This window comes from Lycorma delicatula, chromosome 1 (assembly GCF_047948215.1).
Source record: "Lycorma delicatula isolate Av1 chromosome 1, ASM4794821v1, whole genome shotgun sequence".
NCBI lineage: Eukaryota > Metazoa > Arthropoda > Insecta > Hemiptera > Fulgoridae > Lycorma > Lycorma delicatula.
Window position 1 is genome coordinate 912,494 of NC_134455.1, and position 26,871 is coordinate 939,364.

Consider the following 26,871-nt stretch of genomic DNA (forward strand, 5'->3'; position numbering starts at 1 on the left):
AGACTTCAAAGATTAATTTAAGGGCTTTCCAAACAATTTTTTCAGATTATTACATGAATGTACGGATTATCATAAAAGTAACTAACTGTATTAAAAGAAATATTTTATTAGGCTTTTCTTACAATTAACTGAAAATAAATAAAATTAAAGAGATAAAATATGAAAGTTATGTAATAAACAAACACCACTCATACAGTATACAAACACTATTATTCATGTATAAAATAAATTGCACCGATAGCATTTGACAAAATTAATTCTATTGCAACAGATGTGAAATACAGGGTCATTGAAAAAGGTTGCTGTAATAAATTAGAAAAAATCATATCTCCCTGTGTAATTGAGAAAAATATCAGGATATCAAGTTTTTTTAAACATGACCAGCCGTGACCTTGAGCTGATGCAAACAACGGCACAATGCCTCTGTGCTGTCAGTCAGTGCAATGGCAACAGTTCAGCAGAAAGCACAGTGCATTTTGTGGTTTGCAGAGCATAAAGTTATAACTTTTCAATGGACTTTCCAGTATGACATATCATCCTCATTCATCCTCTGAAGAATTATCTAAACGGTAGTTACCGGAGGCTAAACAGGAAAAAGAAAGGCAACATGGAAATGAAACATTTCCCTGGACGGCTCAAAACAAGTGACGAAGCAGTTGAGCATACACATGAAAGTTGTTTAAGAAGCCCTAAAAAACCAATTTCTAGATAAAGTTTACAGTTAGGAATTCTAAAGACAACTATTCAAAATGTGTTGCACAAGTGTTTACATCTTCATTCTTAAAAAATTCAGCTTAAACATCAAATTAAACCTACAGATCATCCTAAACATGTTGAATTCACAAGTAAAAATGCTTCATTAATAACACTGATGATGATGAAACATTTTTAAAACATGTTATGTTTATGGATGAAGCGACTTTCCATATCAGTGGTTGGTGTCAACCAGCATAATTATAGGATATATGGATCTCAGCAACCCAATGAAATTATTGAGTATGTCAGAGACTCCCAAAAAATAAACATTTGGTGGAATTTGATGTACAATTGTGTGACTGGCTCATTCTTTTTTCATGAGCCTACTATCACAGGGAATGTTTATTTAGAAATGCTACAGCTGTACATTTTCCTGCAAGTTGACCAAATTGAACAAGAACGTAATGTTGCTATAATGTTTCAACAAGATGGTGTGCCTCCACACTTTAGCCTAGGCGTTTGACGCACTCTCAATGAAAGATTCCCTAATTGTTGGATTGGTAGGGCCAGTCCTGTGTTTTGGCCTCTGAGAAGCGCATATTTGACACCCTTAGATTTTTTTCTATGAGGATATGTTAACCTTTTCAGATCATATAGCCTTGGAACTGGGTATGTGCGGCATCAGTTTTAAAACGCTGTTACAAAGTCATTTTATATGGGATCTAAGTCGGTTATTTTTTTTTATATTCACAAAGGAATCAGTTTTATTACACAATTTGAACGACAATTATACGATGTAAAATGTTTTATTTAGACTAGAAAGAATATGACCATTTTTTTCTCAGAAATGTGCTTGTGTGTGTGTGTATGTATGACTTGTGTATTATAATTGCTATGAGGATTACGGATTTATTTATTATTTACAAAAATAGTTTATCTTACTAGCAACATATCGATGTATTGAAACACATAATAAATTATGATATACGGCACACAAAAAAAAGAAGGAATTTGTGGTCATAAATACATCACTTTTACTTGAGGTCTATAAATATCTTTTCTGACAAATGATATCGGTAAACATGTAACACATATCGATTCGTAATGAATAAGAGTACACAGTAAAAATGGTGTTTGTCAATCTGAATAGCCTTTTGACTGGTGGAGATTTTTATAAAATGTAGTTTTCTGAATCTATTTTCACTAATACTAACATGTTACTAATCTGTGATTTATGACATGGGTTTTTCATCATATTTTGCCCAATTTTCAACCGATTTGCTTGAAAGAATTATTTTTAAAATCAGCAAACCATGTTTCATAAACACAAAGCAAAAAAAAAAAATTTTGCTAATAAAAAACACGGTAGAAATGCGCAAAAAAATTCTGCAATTAAATTATCGTAATTTTTGTACTGTTTCAATTTTTTTATTGTTAAAGGCATAAAAAATATCCAATCGTAACGGTTCTTTTTTGTCAGAATCTGTTAAATCTCTTTAATATACTGTGATTTTTTGAAATTTTTTCACAAGAGGGTAGCATAAGACTATGAAGGGAGGCAATCAGATACCAACATTATTCGCGGAGCGCTAATCAACCGCGGATCATTGTGATGGGAAAAGGTTAAATACATTGTCTACAGTGAAAAGATCAGGGATGTACAACATTTAAGACAACAGATCACCGCTGCTATTGCCACAGTTATGCCTTGCAGACCTGGGCAGAAGTCAATTATCGGCTGAATGTTTGCACAGCAACCAACAGAGCTCATATTGAAACATTCTTGTTTTGTTCAATAAGCTACGTATATTACTGATACATGTTACTATGTAAAGCCCACCAAAATAAAACTGATATTTACCCCCACAAGTAACATTTTTACTCTGTTTACCAACGGGACTGGTAGTGTAGTAAGTTCTTGGTAAAATAGAAAGTGCATTATATACACTGTCACCAATCAAAAGAAGACATGATTTATTAGTAATTTAAAACCTTGGTTAAAGAAAAGCCAAGGCCCTCTAAAGTTTGTCTACTAATTTATATAAATATTTCCAAGTAGGGAACCAAAAGTGCCCAAAACAAAATGCTTTAGACTTTTGAACCGGTACACTGAGCAAGAGTGTTATTTGGATATTTTTTTAAGCAAGTGATGATATGTCACAATAAAACAATCTAAACAAGAGAACTAAGTATTAGTTTAACAATTAGTTTTTCAGTCAATCCTTTGGAAAATTAATATCAATAAAAGAATAATATATTTAATATGCAATTATCAGAGGTTGATAAAAAGTGCATAAATGAAGAAAAGGAATTCCTGATGCTTTATTAGAATAAAAAAAAGTTATGAACTAGCCATTAGATGAAACACTGGTAATAAATATCATAGGTCTTATTACATTTAGTGTGATTAAAACGTTTCAAGACTGGCAATACTTACAGACTATTGTGATGGATCTCATTCAAAGCAGCCCCCTTCTGACTGACCGCACAAATTCCAATGCGGTGTTTCTTTTGGAAGAAATGTCATTGATTCAATTGAAGAAATTCAACTGAGTCAAATCGGTTTAATGAAAATTTCACTTTAGGAAACAGATAGAAGTTGGCAGGGGCTAAATCAGGGGAATAGGAGGGTTGAAGAAGCACAGGAATTTGGCCAAAAATTCTGCTATTGGAAAGTACAGTGAGCTAGTGCATTGTGGTGGTTGAAGATCTAATGCTTGTTTTGCCAGAGTGCAGGCATTTTCTTTTCGCACAAATGCTGAACGACACTTTTATAGTATTTCTTGTAAACTGTCTGCTTCTTAGAAACAAATTTGTGATAAACATTGACTGCAGAATCGGAGAAGACCCCTAACATTATCTTCACATTTGAACAACTTTGTCATGCATTTTTTGGTCATAGCAAACTTGGATCCTTCGACTGCAGTGATTGTACCTTTGTTTCTGAGTTATATTGAGAAACTCATGACTTGTTGCCATGTAATTATCTTATTTAACAAATCTGGGTCAGTTTCGACCTGATTAATCAATTCTTAGGGCAGTTCAACTCGGTGTTGTTTCTGCTGGTCTGATAAAAATTCAAAATGAATTTTGTGGACAATTGATGCATGTTCAAATCTTCAGTTGAAATTGACTGAACTGCATAGACTTAAATTTAGTTCATCAGCCATCTCCCTAATTCTAAGTCTATAGTCAGAGCACATTAAATTATGAACTTCCACAATGTTTTTGTTGGTTTTTGAAGTAAAAGGCCAACTGAACCGAGGGTCATCTTCAAATGGTTCATGGCCATCTTTGAATCTTTTGAACCAGATTAAAACATTTGGTCAGTTCAGAATTTATCCCCAAAAGCTGTTTTTAAGAGTTCATAAATCTCCAAAGCTGATTTCCCAATTTTCAAATAAAATTTGTTGCAAACTCATCGTTCTGTTTTTTTATTCAATTTGTGAAATCAATTCACTAAGAACTGGAAACACGTCTTCACTCAACCAGGATGCCAATCTCTATTGAACAGAGATATTGTGGTGATCTTTTCATGATGATTTAAAGACAAAACAATTTTGCTGATGACACCCGTCTTAAAACTTTCCATCACACCTCATACACTAGCACATGGAAAAAACAAGCTTTTCTGATAACAATGCATATCCATGAACTACTTGATCAATTTTCCATCGTCACTTACAGATATGATATCACTTCCCCATATGATTTGTTCATTCTCTTATAATCAAATAACTTATTTTTAATGATTCCTTTAATCTGTTAGTTAATAATAACTGAATATTTTCCCACAAAAATGTAATCAAAATTTACATTTACATAATACTATGAACACAGAGGGATGATGGACAAAGGTAAAAAACTCATATTACGTGTTTACTGTGTACAATGTAAGATATGAAAATGTACAGGACAGACCAGAAGCAAGTACAATACTTGCTAAGAAACATGTGTAATTCAGTTTTACAGGCTTACATTTTTGGCTATATCCACAACTTTTCATTGTACTGCCAAAACAACATGCACCTTTTCTATAAACAATTTTACCTTGTGAAAATACAGTGTTACATAATTACCAGGAAAACAAATTATGGAAAAAAACATTTGAAGATATTTTACATTCTACAGGCCAATTCATTAGCACCAGAGGATGTTATATTGAAAAATGATGAATACATCATCATAATTCAGTGCACAAAGGTACAGAAACAAATCCAACAAGATTCAGCATTATGCCACACTCACAAAAAATAAAAACATATTTTAAAGAACAAAAAATTTTATATGCAATTCCAATTTATTGACCTCACTAATTACATGATTAATCAAATATTTATTTTTAATAAAAGGATTCTGATCTAGCTCAGGTATTGTTTTGAAGTTTTTTAATTTACCTTTAATGTTTTTTGATGACTTAAAGTATACCTAGATGTTTAACAACTTACTTTATACTTCCCTTTTCACTTGCTCAACATAAAATTAATTCAAACTTACTTTATATTAGTACGTAGCCACCTATAAACCTCATAAGTAATCAGAATATTAAGATTTTAAAAATTACTACGGTTCCAATTATTTGCACAATGAGCTCAGATGACAAACACTTTTAACTAAGCAAGACATAAACTTTGGCTCAAGTTTAAGAATAACAGATGAAAAGTCAAGATCCCAAATTGCAAAAGATTTGCTGAACATCATTTAGAATATATTATTTCAAAATTGTTTGAAATATATTTTTATCAAAATATATTATCTTACAGACACAAAATAAAAAGTTACAGGAGGACAACTGAATGATATTACTCTGAGAAATTCACAGGGAACAAACTTGCAAGTTTTTGAAACTCAACCAATAAACCAGCCTGAAAAGAGTTTTTCCCAGCAATAGCCTGTATACAGAAGCGACAGATCTTTTTTATAAACAGTTAAAACAAAAGAATATGTAGGTTATACTTAAAAGTAGTGTTTTATGATGTTTAATAAGATATTCAAATTCATTTTTTTTTAAATTAAGAGCTATTGATACCCAACATTTTACAAAAACAAAAATCAGTAAACATAAGAAAAAAAAAATACAGCTAACCTATTATGTTGTGTGCATTGATGAATGGAGGGCTGCTAATAGTACTAAGGGCAGGTCCATGATTACCAGCAGAAGCTACCCAAACAGTACCGTATTTATCAATTACTTCATTCATCAGTTCTCCCAGTCTCCTGTAAATAAGAAATTAACCAGTTACTGAAAAAAAATACTTGTCCAATAATGATTACATTCTTTTAGCTTGGTACAGTTAAAGCAAACTAGCAGTTATAACAAACTTTATCTTAAATAAACTATTGTTCTATTTTGTATATGTCTAAATCTAATTCATTAATTCTCAGTAAAATTTTTGAGTAAATGGTACAAAAATCCTTATCTTAAGTATTAATGAAATTAAGCAACTATAGTGGACTTACAATACAGAAATGAAATATTCTTAGTTGCAGTAAATATTGGCTGAGAAACATAAAAAAAGCGCAATAACAACTTTGTTACAAGATTAAAAAAAAAAATTCAATTCAGCTGAATTTTCTTACTATTAATAATAAGCCTTTGTTAAATTAAAGCCTTTAAAAATTAAAAACCTAATTAATGTCTTTATTAAGACAAAAAATTTTAATTGTTTTCCTAAAAAAAAAGAAAATTAATAAATATTTATATATTCCACCAACAGTTAAGTTTTAATGAAATGCAAATTTTTAAAGTTGAATTTGAATAAAAAAATTGGAAATGTTCTATTTTTTACTTGTTTTTGAGGTCTAGAAAAAAAATTTACACGTAATAAAAAAAAAATGTTCTTGTGACACTGAATTACACATTTTCACTTCATATTTTGCATTATCAATGATCACATTAATTTTAAAGCTTATAAATCAACACCGTCATTTTGGATTCAAGGAATCTTGCGTTAACTTTTGGAGAATGTAGATAAAATGGATGGAGTATATTAGTTCTTCAAATCAATAGATTCTATTTGTATATATTGGATCAGAAGTCATATTTTTGCTCGAATCACAATTATACTTTACAGCTAGTGAAAGATTAAAGAGAGGTTACCACAGGCAGATGAATAACAATGACTTCAAAAAATGACTAATGGACAAAATTTTTCTAATTCTTCCACTGAATTTGAACATAATGATGGATAACACTCACTTACCATGTAGGTGGATGTCAAACCACCTTCAAAATCAACAGTAACATAGACAATAAATGATAGGCACTTACAGTGATAGACATGAATCCATGTATAAGAAAATGGAAATAGTTTCCTGGTTTGGGGTGCACCGGCTTTATTGGATAAATTGGATTTCTCAACTAAAGTGAAACACCAATTAAGTGATCCAAAATCATCAGCTGGCTGAATGAAAAATTGCAAATGACATTTGGAATTAGTGATAGTTCTGTATACATGATTTTATAATGCAATTTAGCTATGTATATAGAACAACCACAAAATGTGTGGCAAATGCCCCTTCACTTGAACAAAAAGAAATTAATATTGACATATGTAGGGCAAAATGGAGTGAAGCAGCAATGATGATCCTAATTTAACACCATGATAACTGGTGTTGAATTTTGGATGTATGGGTTTGGCCCAGAAACCAGCGTTAAGTTGTCCCGGAGGATGTTCCCAAGATATAGGTAAAAGTAATAATAGTTTTTTTTTTTATTACTGGGGTTGTGCATCACTAATACACACCAGAAGCCAACTTTCAACAAACAGTACTATCTAGAGGTTCAGCACAAAACTAAACCTGTAGTATCACACAAGTTACAATTGCATCATGATAACATACCCAGCATTTGTTACATCTGATCTAGGATTTCTTGGTCAGGGATAGAGTTCCTTAGATCTCCAGGCTCCTTACTAACCAGATTTCTGAAAGGCTCCCTATGATTTCTGAATGTTCTACACACTCACAAAATCACAGATAATACCATCTGTCAGCCGGCAGGATGTAGTGATGAACTTAACAGAAGGCTAGTAACAATTCCAAAAGAGGACCACAAAAGATGTTTTCAGCAAGTAAAGCGTTTGTAGTCATAAGGGGACTACATCAAAGAGGACTAGGATTGGAGATGCAATAACAAAGATATGAAGAGGCAATAACAGAAGAAAAAAAATAAGTTGTTAAACTGGCATAGTCTGAAATCAAGCATCATGAACAGTCACATAATATATTAGTTAATGGAATTTGTAGGGGCTGGTCAATGAAGCCATGAACTAAACACAGGAATTATGGCAAGGATTTATTCAATATGTAATATCACTGGAAAAGAATTACTGGCATAAAAACTATACAATAAAACGTACAATGGATAGTTTTCCAATTGTTTGGGAAGGTGAAGGTGATCTTGGTAATAGATCCAATTTTAACAAAGAGGATAATTTTGATTATGATTTATCTGTGCCATTAAGTTGAAGGCTGATAAATAACTTTACAATGTAACTAACATGCAGCAAATAAGTAAAGTATTTTTATTTTTATGAACAATGAAAAATTAATTATTTATTTGGGGTTTAAAGGTTTAAATTATAATCACAAGCACTTGGATAATATTTTTATTTATCTATTTATTTTTACATAATATCAGCTGATGTGGATTGTGTTTTACAACAAATAGTTGTTAAAATCATCAAACAAAATACTCAAAAAAAAAAATAATCAAAATTGTAAAAATACATATGCAGCCAAGTTAATAATAGCTTCCAGAGAAGTATGGATAGGCTAAGTTCCAAGGCTACTTTTGTTCCTCTTGGACATCATATTTCAATTGAAAATTTTATTGATATTAGTCTATTTAAGTTTCTTTTATGTTGAAATTTAAATCTTCCTCATGGATTTAAAGTTTAAAATTAATTTTTAAATTTTATTAACTAAATACAACCAAAACAAGTTAACTACTGACATAAGTTGACTACTGACTAATAATTAGAGAAGCTATTAAAAACCATTCTGTGATTAAAAAGGATGCTATTCAAAATTTACTAGAAATTAAATTATACAGCATTAATACACAAATGAAGAAACTTTTACAATGTTTATTTTTTTTTGAGTATCAAACTATGCTAATGAACAAATACCTCAACATAAAAAAAATCATAAATAATACTTTCTTCCCAAAGGAAAAGTAACAAGTTGCAGAGAATAAAGAAATGTTTAAAGTAATTTAACAATAAAGGTTTTATTCATGAGAATTAATTTAGTATTATTATTTTTAACTGTAAAATAAACAATAATAATAATAATAATAATTATATTACCCTGAATTAGAAAAATTTGACAGTTCTCCATAACTCATGTTGATGACATGTATTTTATTTTGGGAATGATTTTTCATCAAATGAATCATGGCTCTAACAACTGCTGTTCCAGTCTCCATTGTGTCCAAACGATTATCACCTGAAAAAATGTAACAAATTAAAAAGCCAGTTTTTAATACAAAAAAAATAATAATCTACACCAACTCAATCAAATTATATAAGCAAAAAAAAATCTTGTGATAACAAATTGAAGTCACAAAGCCTTCATTACAGAAATTGGCAAATTCCTTATAAAATAATTATAATGAAAATACAAAACTAAGAAATAAGATTAATGTTCACATCTATGCATTATTCATAAATACATAAAATTTCTATTTGTTAACTTTATAAGTAGATGTAATCAACACAGCGTGAAAATAATTGAGTTATAAACTGAAGATAACTCTTTTGTCTTCCAATTAATTTTACTGGAAATATTCATTCTAATCAATATTTTTCAATCTTAATAAAGCATGCATATTAAACAAAGTCTTGAAGAAGTGCTATTTGCAGATACAAAGTTGAAATTGATTTCTATAGTATAAAGAGTATAGTATAGTATAGTACATAGTTTTAGTAGTCCTATAAAAAGACCTTAAAATGAACATGCATTTGTGTTTTTTGAAAGTGAATGTGATGTGACCTCCTACTTACAGTTCAATACCACATGCTAATGTCATCTAAGCACAAATGAGGAGAATGGTGTATAGGAGTCTTGAACATTTTATCACATCACTGTTCATACTGACTAGTGATCTTTGATTTTATTCAGGACTACAGATAGTGCTGATTTTTAGCTACCATTGTTACTATCATTACTTTTTTAATTATAATTCTGTCTAGCTCCTGTTATTCAATAGAGGATATTGTTACAAAATCCACTATAGGTGGTAAACAAACATAGCTGAAAAGGTAAAGAATACTGTTTAAACAAAAAAAATTAACACACATTTTTTATTAACAATTTTAAAGGTTTGCCGACTAAAATTTTTGATGGTACGCTTAAAATTATGGCTAGTGAGGTGGAAATAATCTGTAAGTTTTAAAAGTAAGACAATAATTGCATTCTACAAAATTTATTAATAAATAGTACTTGTTAAATACATATGGAGAAAAATAATACAGATCGGTTCAAAAAGAACAAAGGAATGACTGAAGAATTATAGAAATACACTCAAGGACATTCATAAAGTCGTGTTAGTTACATTAGTAATTTTTACTCTAATGTTATAGCTATCCACTCTGCATACCTAACAGAACATTCTAATTTTGTTGTCTTAAGTTAATGAATCTGTATTTGGTTACAGATTGTCTACAACTATATTGTCTTTACATTACAAATAGAATCTAAGATGACTACTGTTATAACTAAACTAGATATGGTAGAGTCGGTTGGGGTACTGCATTCAACATTTAACTGCAACATAAATACCAGATTTTTAATGTAATATTTTTTTGTTATTAGCATTTTAGATTAACTAGGCAATATGAAATAAAACCATTTTGCTATCTTACAATATTTGAATGTAATTCTACATGAAAAATATTAATTCGCTTATTACCAAAGTAATAATTTATTCCAGTACAGACTGTTCACTTTAAAATTGTTAAATATAATAATAAAATAAAAGAAGGAAATGGATGTTCAGACATTTTACTCACCAATACACAATGATACTATTTGTGCCCCAGGAGCAACACCATTTTTTTCAGGTAGATCTGGAAAATTTGCGGCTGCTATTGCTGCTACATGTGTTCCATGGCTAGCTGAAAAGAAAAATTTTTTTTTTCATTTTAAATTTAAGATTTTTGAAAACATTTTCTGTAAAAGGGAACTTCATATTAACCTGGGAACAGGTAGATAGTTACATTCTCCTTATGAAATGATATCTTAAAACCACCTCAAATGTTTCACAAAGAAGCAACTTATAAGATTAAAGTAAAACTAAAACTTATAAGATTAAAATTCCAAGGCTATATTTAATAAATCAGTTTTCAAATATCTAAAATTTAACAATATTTGGTGAAGTAACACCTTGCAAAGGTAGATCCATGCTGTTAGAATTTGGTTACTGAAAATTAAAGTTAATGCCACTTATAAATAAAAATAAAATTGTAAACACACACCTAACTATAGAAAAAATAAATAGAAAATAGTAATGTAAAGAAAAGATGATAACAATCAACGGTACTTATGTATAAGTCTATTGACCAATAAATAGCAAACTTTTGGGTTACTGTTAATATCACCTGAAATAACCATTATACTACCATTTTTATAACCATTTATATTTATTTATTTTATAAATTTATCCAAACTTAATCTATGCTCGCTTCGCTCGCTAGCCTTGTCTAATTAACACAGTAATGTTTTGAGTATTTAAATAATAAATTCAGTAATTATTGCAATTATTTATTATTTAAATAATCAAAACATTACTGTTAATTAGTCGAGGTTAGCGAATGAAGCAAGCTTAGGTTAAATTTGGTTAATTTATAAGCAATAATGTTATATATTTAATACGTAAAATATGTTAATGATCCCGTAAACTTTGAACTATTTTCAAAGTTACAGGATCATTATAGTTATGGTCGATGGGCTAATACGTAAGTACCCGATCAATTACTCTACATCTTTGTAATCTGTTGCAATAAAACTAATAAACTTCTTGTTGAATGATTTCTTATTAAGCTACATTTATCATTACTCATTCTTAATATAAGTAAATTTTTTATATTCAAATATTACTAATAACATCATATTTAAAAAAAATTACAATTAAAATTTTGCCTTTCATTTCCTTTAAACATGACAAAAGTAATAAATAAAACAATAATTGTATATTTTATTACACAAAAAAAATGTTTGTTTCTAAAAGCAAAAAGTATGAATTTCATCTGCATCATCTCCTAGAAGCTGAGATGTTAGACTTTTAAATTAAAATGAGTTCCAACAGAATTAACATTCAGCATTAACAGATCAGAAAATAACCAATTATGTAAGTCTTTATCCAACTAATTGTTCACCATAGTCCACCAAAATGGGTCCTTTTAGATGGATTTTGAACCATGCTGAACAACATAAATACAAGTCTAACTTACAAGTATTATAGAAGAAGAAATTGTATGTCTCTATGCAAAATTTCTTCAGATAATGTATGTAAAAGATCAGTTTTTCAGAAAACAATTGGTTGTGATAAAGAAAATACATACTTGTTGACATAAGGAGAATAAAATATATTTATTATGCAGTAACCATAGTTGTTAACTTATGCGATCTGTTTCATATGTTACTTTTTCTATAGTATATTCAGTTGTCAGGAGTGACAACTCCTTTATTACAATCAATAATAATTTTATTACGGTTTTTTATTTCTTGTTTTATACAATACAAAAAGAATATACTACTTTCCAAAACTTTTCAATTTTTCTTGAAAAAGAAACTAGTTTTTATAATTGGGTTCTTTAAATGTTCTATAAACCAAGGACTAAAATGAAATAATTTCACTTTCATAAAAAAAATACAATTTATATATACAAATAAATAGGTTATCCAATCAGATCATTGCAAAGGAAAACGAAATGGCAAGCTCTTTTATTGACTAAGCCAACTCAAAAAAAATAAAGAGCGGGTAAATATTTTCTAATAATTAATACAAAATGCAAGTTGTCAAGTTGTAATGTTTCAATTGGTGCTATACTTGTCACCGAATGGCTTCAACGGCACATGGCACTTAATAACCCTATAGTAGCGCTGAGAAGAGCTGTTGTTGTCGATTGGCTTCAACGGCTCATTGAAATTTATAACCTTATGGTAGTCCTGAGAAGGGCTGTTATTGTCGAATGGCTTCGACAGCTTATAATTTATAACCTTGTGGTAGCCCTGAAACTGGCTGTTTTTTGTGTTAGCTCTGAGAAGAGCTGTTGGGTCCGGAAGCTGGTCTTCATGAAGTCAGGGAGTTGCGGCTCATCCATTGAAATCAGACTGGGCTTCCCCTCTGCAGTAGTCGGATCCCCACTACAGCATGGCAGTGGTGGACCCCAGAGCCCCACAGCATCGGGTTGGCATCGATCGTCTTTTGCCGGCATGGCTGAGGCTGTTCTCCCTGAGCGATCCCATGCTGGGCCAGCTCCTGTTGCTGAGTCTGCCAGCCAGTGCAATAAAAGCCCAGCAAGCTGGAGCGGGTAGGTAGTGCCGCATCCAGTAGCTCCCTCGGTTGGCCGGCCAGGTCTGTTGCACCGGTGAGGATGTTGGCATCTGCCAGGAGGTCCCATGTTGAGGCGGCCAGGAAACTTCTTCTGCCTTCTTCCATCTTCTTCTTCTTCTGGGTCTTTTCCAGGTGGTGATCGACAATGAATTAAAAATTCACTCTCGTGCATGCTCTTTTATTGGAGCCTGAGAGTGGCGGGAAAACTGCACGGTCATCTTCGCGGCAGGAGTGACACTTGTACCAGCTCGTACGTATACTGCGCTGCAGCTGATATCTGAGCTGCTACCGTTGTCATCTGCCGATATTAAATTAGGCACATGTACAACTTATTTTGCCTTATGATATATAGATAGCATAAGAAAAGATACAAATAAATTAATAAATATCATTTAATTAAATCAACAAGTTCTACTCCTAAATAGTTTTTTATTTATTTTGTATTTGTTTGTTAAAATTTAAACAAAATGAAAAAAAGAACCGAGTAAAAACACAAATGAACTACACTAAAATAAAAATTTGATCTTTTTGAGTTATACTGTAAAACACAATCTGTTCAAAGAAGAAACCCCACAGATTTACGGGTAACACAAGTGGAAAAGATCCATTTATCTACAAATCTACAGGCATATTAGCAAAAGTGTTAAAGCGAAGAAGTTACAGACTATATAAAAAAAGTTTCACTTACAGCAAAATGTAACTACTTCTAAAGTATTTCCTTCATCATAAACATTAACAGAATAATTCAGCTGATCTGAAAGGGATAGAGTGCTATATTCATATGTGTGTGAATATTCTCCAAGTAAAGTACACGAACTGAGATCTCCATCATCTGATGTATCAAGACAAGTCCTGCAATGCAAATAAAATAATTTATCTTATTATCTATTCATTAAAAAAAAAACCATTATGAGTAAACAACAAACAGTTTAACAAATCGCATCCTAACAGCAACAGCATAAATTTTTTATACGTATTGTATTTTAATGTAATTATATTACTTTACATTACTTATTAAAAATTCATTTTTATTGCTTCCTGCTTTTACTTATTAATCTCATTAAATACTTTTTACAGAGTTCTTCCTTTGACAGATTGTTGTTTAATAAATTTGAGTAAAAACACTATTTAAAAATGCTAAAACTATAGAGATGTTTAGTTTTTAATACGCACACTATAATTTCAGTATTTTAAAATTATTTTTTAAGTGTTCTGCTCCTGGAAAAAGCAATAGTTTCAATGAGCTCAGGTCCCCTTACAACCTCACAGATTTAAGATTTTTTCAATCGCCTTAAATTTCTTAAGAAATTTTATTTTTATTTTTTTTCTTTCTAGTAGTTCTCTTTGTTATTCTGTGGAGTTTTCTTTACCCTGCAACAATCTGGTAAATTGCCTCTCAAGTCATTATCATAAGAATGGTAGTAGTTTAATATGGTAAATCTTCATCTTATTGTACTTTTTTTTTCTTTTGTTGATTTTTTTATTACCGTTTCTTTTGTTACATAAATTTATTAAGTACTGTATTCATTTAACTTACGCTCTGGAATGATATGAAATAAATATTCTATTATTATACTATGAGTTCTACCTTCAGGAAGTAAGAAAAGCTTCGTAACTGAAGATATCAAAATGGTTAATTATGAAGGTGTCAAAATGATTCAAACTTGATGAATCTCAAGATCTGGTCCTAGCATCTTCAATTTACAAAATCTGAAATATTGCATTATTGAAATTTTTATTTTTAAAAAATATTCTGTTACTGGAAATCAATAAAAAACTCAATAGATATTTATTATAGAGTTAGGAACCTGTTATATCCTCGGGTATCCAAAATCCCTTGGCTCCTTTTAAAATAACAAAAACTTCAATATTTTGTAAAAAAAATGATTTGAATTGTTATATTCAAACCACTTTAACCTTCTCCCATCACAATGATCCGCGCTTGATTAACGCTCCGCGAAAATATGTTGGTATCTGATTGCCTCCCTTCATAGTCTTATGCTACCCTCTTGTGAAAAAAATTAATTGACTTAGATGCCATATAAAATGATTTTGTAACAGCGTTTTGAAACTGACACCGTACATAACCAGTTCCAAGACTAAATGATCTGAAAAGGTTAAAACATATTCTACTCTGCGGCAAGCAAAAAATCTAATGGGCTTGAATAGATGGCTCACAAGGTTACCTACGAATAGACAAGAGTATAGAAAAGACGCTTTCCAAGAACATTTAGCCACCCTAGCTCCTTTGAATTAATAAATAAATGTGAAATATCAAGGTGGTTTGTTTAAAAATACAAGCCATTCTGTTAAAAAAAATAAAATGTTCCACTTCCACGGTTAGTAAAAAACTCAATGGTGTCATTTATTTCCTCCCCTTACACCAAATAAGCAACATAGATCCACGATCTCTTCAATTAACAAGAATTGAAAAACCGAACTGCAAATTATTTCTCATCCTGCTTTTTATTCATTTCAAAATGTTTTCTGCATCTAACGATCGGTAAAAAGAATTCAATTGTATCCAAAGTGTGTGCCCATCCCAACTCCTTAATGCCTTGATGAAAAATAACAATGCTTTTAACTAATACTACAATCAATTTTTTTTTTTTTAAGAGTAAGTAGAAAAATTACATTGCATTTTAACTTACTGCATCCCATTTTATTCCATTCATATTAGATCTTTAGCTTATAAGTAAAGGCTGGTTTTAATGAAACTTACATGGAACAATAACTAAACCACGACTGAAATTTATAGTATCTTTTAACACTTAGTATTTAAAGGGGGGTATTCCCCATTTGAAAAATGATTTATCACTCGCTATGCAATAAATAAAACAGATCGTATTTAATTAACATAACATCGGAAGATTTTTTTTTGAAATTCCAAATCCTCTGTATATATGTTTAGCAAAATAAATTTTTATAATTTATTCACCCAAGATTGATTATATCAAAAGTTTCAAAATAAAATAATTAAAGAGTAAAAGTTGCAATAAATCTTGAAAAAGCTTTTTTTTGATTTTGATTAAATAATCTCTCCTACAATAAAAATTAATGAAAATTGTTTGGATAAATTAAATAAATCGTACATTTATTTACGTGTGTTTAAATCTCTCATCCTCAGCTGAATGCAGTATATATTACAACATACTTAGTTTTTTACTGCACTCATTTGAAACCAAATCTGCACTAAGTTATGAGAGAGTAAAAATTATTAACTTCATACAATTAAATTGCACACTGTAAGATTATATTTTACATTCAGAAAAGTAAAATACACATATTTACACATGTTTTTCCCCCGATTAGAAAATATTTTGAGGCACTTATATCATTAATAAGTTCCTCATATTCTTACATAAATATTTGGTATGAAACTGTCAACAAACCTCCATATATTTCCATCATGAAAAACTATGCAATCATACAAAACTCCACCTTCAAAATACTTCTTTTCTAGAGTCTGCAGTACTTCTACCTGGGCCTCAAGTTCTTCTTTTAACAATTTCTCTTCTCTATTTAAGGCTGCAGGCTTATTTTCATCATATTTCTAGAAGAAAGGCAAATCATATTACATTAATTTATGAGTCGTGCTTCATCAAAAGTTAAGAAATACAAACACATATTTTAATGCATTCTGACAATTGCTTTTACAACTTAGGTAATGGCTCATTATAATATACATGTATATGACTGTTCCAATCTTGTAAAAATAGTACTTACAAAATTGCTTTCTAAATATTAAAACTATTCATGTAGCTTTATTGTGGACAGTATTTTTATAAACTTGTGCTAACATGTCATTTGGTAACAGTCAAGAAAAAAACAAAAAATACGGCTCACAAAAAACCGATTTGGATTTTTGAGATACATACAAGAAATTGTATTGTCTAATACAATAACCTAAATTTATAGCACACACACAAAAGAATTCGCTTGAATTTACTAATGATTAAAAATTGCAAATCTTTAATTACAAAATTTAAATGATATATATGGCTTAAAAAGCGAATACAGAATTTAACCAAGAAAAGTTAATTACAGTAGAAGGTTTGTTTAAAAGACTGGATTCAGAAAAGCAGCATGAAACCTGGAAAAATTTTTAAAAAACATAATACTGAACATGATCTCTTTGAATATGCAAGTAACTGTTGATGAAAGGAACATATATAAGGGCTGCAGGAAAGTTTAACTGATTCCTGGTAGCCAAATGAACTACTTATTAAAAGCTTCTATAAAGTGCAAGGTATTTCAAAAACTTCAACAATCTGTGTTTCTGAAGAATTCTCTAAAATAGAGATATGTATATGAAAAACAAAATATGTGAAAAAGAATATGATGGAAGCAAAGCAGGATGAAAATTATGCAAGCTAAGATATGATAAGCTACCGATTCATGACAAATACTTCACACTAGTAGAACCTAAGCGCTTACTTTTTTTTAAAGTAAGTGAAGCTACCTCAAGAGAAAACAAAGCAAATATTTCAAGGCTGAAGACAGACATAGTAAAGCAGGAAAATACTTTTAAAAGCAGGTAAACAAGAATACGTTCACCGCCTCCTAATTTTCGGAGATTTTACTACAAGGATCAGACACATATCAGTAGTCTCTCAAGGTGGAAATTTCTGAAATATGAACTGCAATGAAATGCGAAGGATCTTGTGCAATAACCATGTGAACAGAGATGGTCTTTGATAAGTGAAATAAATGGAAGGCATTCTTATTCTACCAATTTACTGTACAGCCTGTAATTATATCCAGGTCAATTTACTTATCACGAACACATCAGCAGTAATCCAATAAACTTTATTTATTTTAGTGATAGTAATTAACACCATTACCGACTTGAAAGTTACAGATTTAATTTTAACAACGAATCACCGTCTAACCACTATTACTAATTTCAGTACCATTACATTTAGGCAAGTTAAAGTAAAAAAATTAAAAGTATTGGTAATGGTAATGGGAAAATGTAGGATGACATTTCATAATATTGCAATGTTCAATTAGACTAAATAAGATGATATTACAGTTAACACACCGAATAACACTGTAATGATAATAAAGGAATGCACAACTCTGCTTAACTACCACATTTAAAAAATTCAGAAAACTAATAAACCTTGGTTTGCCTCAGAATCTAGAAGCTCAAAATTTACAAAACATAAGGAACAGAACAATTACTTCTGGGAAGTAATTAATTAATAATAATAAAAAAAACCAACTGGTGTACGTTTAGAAGTTTGGGCTGGCTTTTTGACTTTTAAGGTAAACAAATTTAAGCCCCAAATCAGCCAGATTATATAATAATTAGGTGATAGATATAGGTCCATTTTTAGATAAAGAGATGATTCATATGGGTACGAGCAGTTTTTGAAAAATAAATAAGAGTTCCAGGTATTAACAGAGTAAGTTATAAATTTTATAATACTCATTATGATGAATGGTAGTATTTAATAAAGCTAAAAAAAATGTAGGCTAAGGTCAGAACCCAAAAGAATGAGCAAAAATAAAATTAATACTTTTATAAAAGAAACTGAAAAGAATCACTGCAATCAGCCAAAGCCAATCACAAAAATTTGTAAGGTATTTTAGCAGAAATATTAGCTGCATGAGCAGAGATCTGTCATGTTTTGCTAGTCAAGCAGGTTTCTGTAGAGGTCAAAGTGGCTTTAACAACAAAGAGCATAATTTAGATGCTGCTTACACAATGGTTATAATATACAGAACTAAATTTCTGTAGTCTATACAAGTAGCGCCATCTCTTGAACAACAAAGGAAATATGTAGTACGATGTCTGAAAACTGTATGTACAAAATTTCATCACGTTTCATCAGTCAAGTCTCGAGTTATATTCGGCAGTATACGTTGTTTTCATGTGACCTTGTGAAAGCTCGCAACATGGAACAGAGAAGCACGATAAAATTTTGTGTTCGACTTCAAAAATCTTTTGTTAAAACTTATTCTATGACACAGCAAGTATTTGTTGATGAAGCCGCATCTCATACATATGGTGGAAGCGCTTTAAAGATGGTAGAGAGTTGTTGGATGATGATGAATGAAGCAGGAGTCCATCGACAGCATTTTTGCCATGAAATGACAAAAAGTTGCAAAAGTGCACGTGCTCCTGCTCGAACACCCTCATCTTACCCTTTGCATAGCGAAAGAGCTATGGTATCGGTAAAGTATCTGTAAAGACGCGATACATACAATTCTAACAGAAAAAATGAACCACCAAAAAGTGTGTTCTCGTATCATTCCACACTTCTTGACCAAAGAACAAAAACTGGTGCATCTTTCTTGTACTCAAGACTTTGTTTAAACTACCGATAGAGACCCGAATTTTTTGCAAAAAAATGGTAACGGGATGAAAGCTGGTGCTTCATGTATGATCTGCAAACGAAGCATCAACCTACTACTTGGTTGAGTCCTGTAACACAGAGACCAGCAAAGGTCAGGCAGCAAAAATCAAAAGTGAAAATGATGTTGATTTGATTTTTCAACTCAAGGGTATGAGTCATCATGAATTTGTCCCAACTGGTCATGAATTCTAAATTCTATTGGAAAGTAATGAGATGCCTGATGCATTGCACTCGTCCAATCTGGCCCGAGTACCAGGATCTGGGCAATTGAACTGTAGCACAACAATGCCCAGGCACACATGGTAACAGTTTTAACACGTTATTACACCACAAATCAAATCACAGTCTTATCCCACCCGCCCTATTCACCCAACTTGGCTCCAGCAGGCTATTTTCTATTCCCAAAATTCAAATTGAAGATGAAAGGCTGCTTTTTCAACGACATTCCAACTATACAAAGGGCTTGCACCAAGCAGTTGAAGGCAATCCTACAAAGTGATTTCTCCAGAGCGCTTGATGGGCTCTACTAGGGCTGCAACAAGTGTATAACTAGAGAAGGGTTCTATGTTGAAGGCCTCATATGAGTAAATTCATTTAACATTAATGTTTTTTTTTTTTTTTTTTTGTTTTAATTTAGTTTGGTAAAGATGGACAAAGCAGGAGCGATATAAAATGCCAAATAGCACAAGCGAAACGAGCCTTCAGTAAGAAATATAATTTGTTTACATCAAAAATTAATTTAAATGTCAGGAAAAGATTTTTGAAAGTATATGTTTGGAGTGTCGCTTTATATGGAAGTGAAACTTGGACGATCGGAGTATCTGAGAAGAAAAGATTAGAAGCTTTTGAAATGCGGTGCTATAGGAGAATGTTAAAAATCAGATGGGTGGCTAAAGTGACAAATGAAGAGGTATTGCGACAAATAGATGAAGAAAGAAGGATTTGGAAAAATATAGTTAAACGAAGAGACAGACTTATAGGCCACATACTAAGGCATCCTGGAATAGTCGCTTTAATATTGGAGGGACAGGTAGAAGGAAAAAATTGTGTTGGCAGGCCACGTTTGGAATATGTAAAACAAATTGTTAGGGATGTAGGATGTAGAGGGTATACTGAAATGAAACGACTAGCACTAGATAGGGAATCTTGGAGCGAGCTGCATTCAAACCAGTCAAATGACTGAAGACAAAAAAAAAAATTTAGTTTGGGAACTTTTCAGACATACTGCGTACAACCACACAAAATCAATGAATCTTATATATACCATCACATAAGTAAAGAAAGGCAATTTTTTTTAAAACTGTTTTGTAAATTATAAAAAATTTTAGGTAGTTTGTAAATTATATCAATAACCTTTGCAATAACTCAAATTTTGGTTTAATTAGACAAACCAGAGGATTTTACTCAACAGAAGTTACAAATAGTGTTTTACAAGGGATTGCTTAAGTCCAGTTTTCTTTTTTTTTTCTTTTATTTCATATCTATTGAAATATATTTTAGACTGAAAGGTATACACAGCATTCAACAAGATAAATGAGTAGATAAAATAATGTTACTCTATGTAGGTAATAGAGTAAGTTCAGCTGATAGTCCTTCAAATGTAAAACAAAATTATTAAATATTAAAAATTTTTTTTAAAGTTATTAAAAAAAAATCATTAAAATACCTAGAGCACTGTAAAACATCAGAGATTAATATAAATACAAGAAAAATGATTCCATGATGGAAAAAAGCTGGAAACTACAATTACTAATAATCATATTTAGATGAAGTTTTGTATGTAATCTTTTGGAGTATTCAGAAAACATGTTAGTGATTTTTAATCAAATCAAAACTGGCAAGTAGTTATGTTGTAGGCATAACTCAACAACTAAACTGAATGCATGAAAAAATAGAGGCAGTATTCTAATACATGCGAAATATGACTGGAAAGTTTTAAGACAGATGTCATCACTTCTCAATAGGAAGGGGTAAGTTTGTTAGAAAGTGTGAAAGGGGGAAACATGTTTTGTCCTTGAAATGTCCTGAAAAGATCACTGCGATATCATTGCTCAGTAGAGAGTGACATCCTGGTAGTCGGGTGAAGATGTAATTTCAGTTCTCAGTGGATTATTGATTTCATAAAATTGATGAAAAAACAGAACAAGTTTATGTTAAAAATGAGTTTTATCTGAAAACAGACAGACATGAACTTTTAAAAACAACTTTCAGGGATAAGTGACTGGCCAGTCATGTGTTTTTATCTGATCAAAAGATTCAGAGATGGCTGCGAATCAATTAAAGATGACCTTTGGTCTAAGTTACTTCTACTTCAGAAACCAACAAAAACATTATGAAAGTTCACAATTTAGTGCACTCTAAGAGTAGACTTACAATTATAGAGATGGTTGATGAAATGAACTTCAGTTTTTACGTGGTTCAGTCAATTTTAACACATGTGTCGAGTGACCATGAAAATCCATTCTGAAATTGTTTTCACACCAGCAGAAACAACACTGACTTGAAGTATCTCAAAAATTGATTAATCGGGTCAAACTGACCCAGATTTGTTAAACAAGGTAATTACAAGCAATGAGTCAGGGTTGATTAGCATGACCCAGAAACAAAGGTACAATCATCGCTGTATAAGGGCCCAAGTTTGCCATGAAAAAAAAATTGCAACAAAGTCGGTCAAATACAAAGACAATGTTGGTGGTTCCTTGATTCTGTGTATCACGCATCACAAATTTGCCCCTAGCAGCAGACAGACAACCAGGAATACTAAAAAAAGTCTTTCAGCATTTGCGTGAAAATGTACGAAAGAAAAAGCCTGCACTCTCATGACACAAGAATTGGGTCCTCCACCACCACAACACATCGACTCATCGTATGTTCTTGATCATTAAATTTTTAACCAAATTCCTACACTTCCACAACCCCCCCTATTGCCATGATTTAGCCACTGCTGATTTTTACCCGTTTCCTAAATTGAAATTTTTGCTAAAAGGGATCTGATTTGACTCAATTGAAGATACCCAGGCAAATACAGAAAGGGTTCTTAACACCCTTAAGAAAGAAAATTTCCAGGAATGCTTCCAAAAATTAAAACACCGCTTTGGAATCAGTGTGTTCAGTTAGAAGGGGACTAAATTGAAGGAGATCCATCACAATAATGTGTAAGTACTGCCATTTTGAAATTATAAGCCCAGTGCTAAAACACCTTTCAATCTTACCTCATATGGTTGAAATGAATTGGTTACAAAATTAGTTTCACTTCTTTACAACATTTCTTAAACAAAAAAACATCAGGTAGGAGGTATGGTTGGTTATAAAGAGAATCAAATCATCTAGACTTTTTCTTTTTTTTTGAGTTCAGACCGCTACCCAAAAATTTTACAATAACTTCATCAAAATAAGTAGTAAGTATAATCTCAAACAAAAAATTGAAAAACAAATAGATTTTAGTATAAAAAGATGTCAATTAAAATGAATTTGATTCATATGTAGCAGACAGCAGAATAAATTTTTAATATTATTAAATTCAGAATACTTGGAGATATATAAAAATACAGAAGCTGTTTAATTAGTAACAGAGGTAGATTTAAAGTCAACTATATATCAGTTTCAAAACTGGAAACTACATTTCTCAATCTGTGAATAATTATACTTGAATACAGAGACAATAATAAGTAGAATTAGTTAATGTATAAGTAATCATCATCAAGTACTAGCAGCTAAACTTTTGCTTTATCAAAGAACAAAATGAGTTTAAGATAATTTCATTTCCATTCTGATGATACTGAAAAATCAACTATAAATAAGTATTATAAATACCTGCCAATGAGGAATCTATCAGTTGCAAATCACCAATATATTCCTCAAAAGCTCTTGAACTACTGAAATATAAACAAAATGAAATTCTGTGTATTCTTAATTTGTGTGAAAAGAATGCCATATTTATTCTTTTAACAGAAATAACCTATTATTAAGTTTGGTTTTGAAAAATAGGGAAATTGTAGAGAAATTTTCTAGCTAAATTATTTCTTACTTGCATTCAACTTTACAGTATGAAAACTAACTTATCATCAAAAACCAACATATATTATAACAAAGTACAGTACCACAATTTTATCAATCACAACCACAAAAATGATAAAAACAGCCCCTCATTCTGATATACTGTAGAACAAACTACCAGTACTACACAGGTTGTAGCATCTCTAGTAGCAAAATAACATTTAAACAATTACATACAATAACAATTACAATGGGCAAATTTCAAATGAAATTTTACTGGTTGTTTTTATTGGAAATGCAACTTATTTATTCTTGGAATGTGTTATTACTATTGATTTATTAACACAAATTTGTTCAGAATTAAAAATATTATAAGATTTGTAGCAACTTTATTTTTCTTATAATTATTTTTTGTAAAAAATGAAAAAGTTAATTTTTTTAAATACATTATTTATATTTTAGAACTTTTGCAAAAAAAGTATTATACTTAAAAACTATTTCTCAAAAATACACAGTGGGACCAAATTTTTGTTAATTTTCTTGTAAAATTACATTAAAAATCATAAATTTTAGCCTACAAATTGAATTCATGTAAATACAGCACCACTGCTGTTTATGTAACCTTTCAGGTCGCATAAGAGAAAAATCTTTTACTCTCCATAACTTAAAACAAAATATTTCAAAGGGGGAGCCAAAGCCCCTAATAATACATGTACTTTTTATAACCTTTCCCATTTTTTATGAGATTAGATAACTAGGAGATTAGGTAATGTCATTTTTTTCACTGAATTTGTGTTGCCGATAGTATATAGACAAATACAATTTTAAATAAAAATTCATAAAGTATTTTACTAACTGTAAGAAACTAGTATTTATGATTATATTTTAATGAAAAATAAAAATCATATAGACCTTATTAAAGTTTTGTAATTTTCTCACTGCTTCTGAAGTTACTGATTTATGGTCTGGATCCCATAACTTCTCTTTTTTCTCTTTTTCAATTCGTTCACGTAACTTTTTAGGATATAATTCATACCCATTTTTGATTCCAATGTGGAAATTACCAGAAGGATTTACCCAAGAGCTAGGAATCTGAAACACAAATTTTACTGTAAAGTAATAAACGGAAATCAATCTATCATCATACTTGAAATCTTCATGCATTCTTCTACATTAATATAAAATGACTAACAAACATAAGAAAAGAGTAAAAATAGTATAAATATACCATATTTTTCTAAAATCGATCCTTTTGGGAATCACTTTCCTCTGCACTATACAAATTATATTAATATAATATAAACTATACTATATAAATTATATAATATGAATATAAACTATATTATAATGCAATACATACTATAACCATTAATGTATGACTAATCTTGTTCATCTAATTTAATTATTTATTGTTTATAGAATTTAAAAAACTTCCCTTAAAAATCTTCCTGTCTAAACTTCCTTCCATTACTAAGATTTTACTTTTTAGGAATCCAATGAATCTACTACCAATCATCATGAAAATGGAAATAACCCTATCTAGTTTTTACTAATGGGAAATACTGGGAGGTAATAGTTTTTTGGACAGTTTAAAAATATTGTTTCTACTAAAAATTTTTTTTAAATCTATTGGATATTCCTTTAATTTTTTGTCTGTGTGAAATAAAAAATTACAGAAATACATTTTTTTTCTATTTGATAAATTTTAGGTTTTGGACTACTTATAACTATCAAATTTAGGATTGGAGGAAAAACTTTTTTAAATTATAGGAAATTAAATAAATTATTCATTTTACATGGCACATTTTTTACAAGGGTTATTTGGAAAGTAACTTCCAATTCATTAATAAAAAAACAACAATTGATAAGAAAAAACAATTTATTATATATATCATATAGCTACATTTTTAAATATTTGCCATTCAAATTAAGGCACTTGTCATAATTGTAAATAATTTTTTGAATACCCTCATCATAATACTCTGTTGTCTGTGAATTAAGCCAGGCAGTAACACAGTTTTTCAAAATGCTACGTTGCTAACCACTTCTTCATTTTCGGAAAAAGTGATAATCACTGACTGGCAAATCAGAGCTGTAAGGAGAATGGTTAAACAACTTCCATCTGAAACTGTCAATCTGGCATTGAGTACATATTACAGTATGTGGACAAGCATTGGCATAAAGAAACACAATGCCTGAACTCAGCATACTGTGTCGTTTGTTTTGTATGGCCCTTCTCAATTTCTTCAATGTCTCATAAGTTTCAGTGTTATTTCAGTTCAGGAGTATTGGAAAATTAACTTCCAGTCCTCAGTATTATGAGGATTAAAAACCCAGTGTTACTAGCTGGCTTAATTTACAGGTGGCAGATTTTTATGACAAGGGTATTCAAAAACTTGTTTACAGAAATGACAAGTGCCTCAATTTGAACAGAAATTATGTAGAAAAATAGCTAAAAGATGTAAGCTATAAGATGAATGTAATATATTGCTTTTTATCAATTGATGTTTTTCTAATAATGAATTGGAAGTTACTTTCCGAATAGCTCTCATATATAGAACTCAAAGCTTTATTTGTCAAAAATATAATGAAGGTTATTTTAAAAGCATTAAAAAATGTGAATTTACATTTTCTTGAAAAATCAATAATTCTTTATATTTTATAACAAACCCTATTTTAATCCTGTTACCCCTACTAATCCTTCTCCCCCCCCCCCCCCCACTTAAAACAGGACAGGATTATTATAGATTCACTGGTTTTTCAAAAATAACAAATTTAATAATAGAAGGAAGTTTTAAAACTAACAGAATAGACGAAGATTAGATTACATAAGCAAATATTGAAGACCTAGGCTGTAATAAATATGTAACTAAAAGATTACAGCAGAATACAAAGAAACACACAATTGCTTCTAACCATTCATGAATGATTACAAATATAAGCCAGGAAGTATTTACTTGAAAATAAATACTCAATCACTCTTACTTTATTTCTTCAGTAGTCACTGATAAACAATCCATTTCACTAGTTTTAGTATGATTAGAAAATTTATTCTATAACTTCCTTTCTGAAAAGTTTGTAACATTAGTTAATAAAACATGATAACAATTTTCCCATTATTTGTGAATCAACTATGAGAAAACAGAATAACAAATTTCAAATAATGTATTTTTTTATCTTATTCAAAACACAAATTAGCAGCATTAATTTCATTAATAAAAATGTTCAAAATTAAATAACAATTAATCATTT

General features: G+C 30.4%; 1 protein-coding gene across 1 annotated transcript in view; it reads right to left on the reverse strand.

Moving 5' to 3' along the window:
• TppII (Tripeptidyl-peptidase II) overlaps positions 1 to 26,871 on the reverse strand; it is a 132,079-nt gene that overhangs the window by 98,746 nt on the left and 6,462 nt on the right. Inside the window, exons 4-9 of the mRNA XM_075354198.1 lie at positions 24,532 to 24,711; positions 16,651 to 16,811; positions 13,947 to 14,110; positions 10,713 to 10,817; positions 9,009 to 9,147; positions 5,783 to 5,913 (exon numbers count right to left, since the gene is read on the reverse strand). Of these exons, the coding sequence (XP_075210313.1) occupies positions 5,783 to 5,913; positions 9,009 to 9,147; positions 10,713 to 10,817; positions 13,947 to 14,110; positions 16,651 to 16,811; positions 24,532 to 24,711 (880 nt within the window). The remainder of the gene's footprint in view (positions 1 to 5,782; positions 5,914 to 9,008; positions 9,148 to 10,712; positions 10,818 to 13,946; positions 14,111 to 16,650; positions 16,812 to 24,531; positions 24,712 to 26,871) is intronic.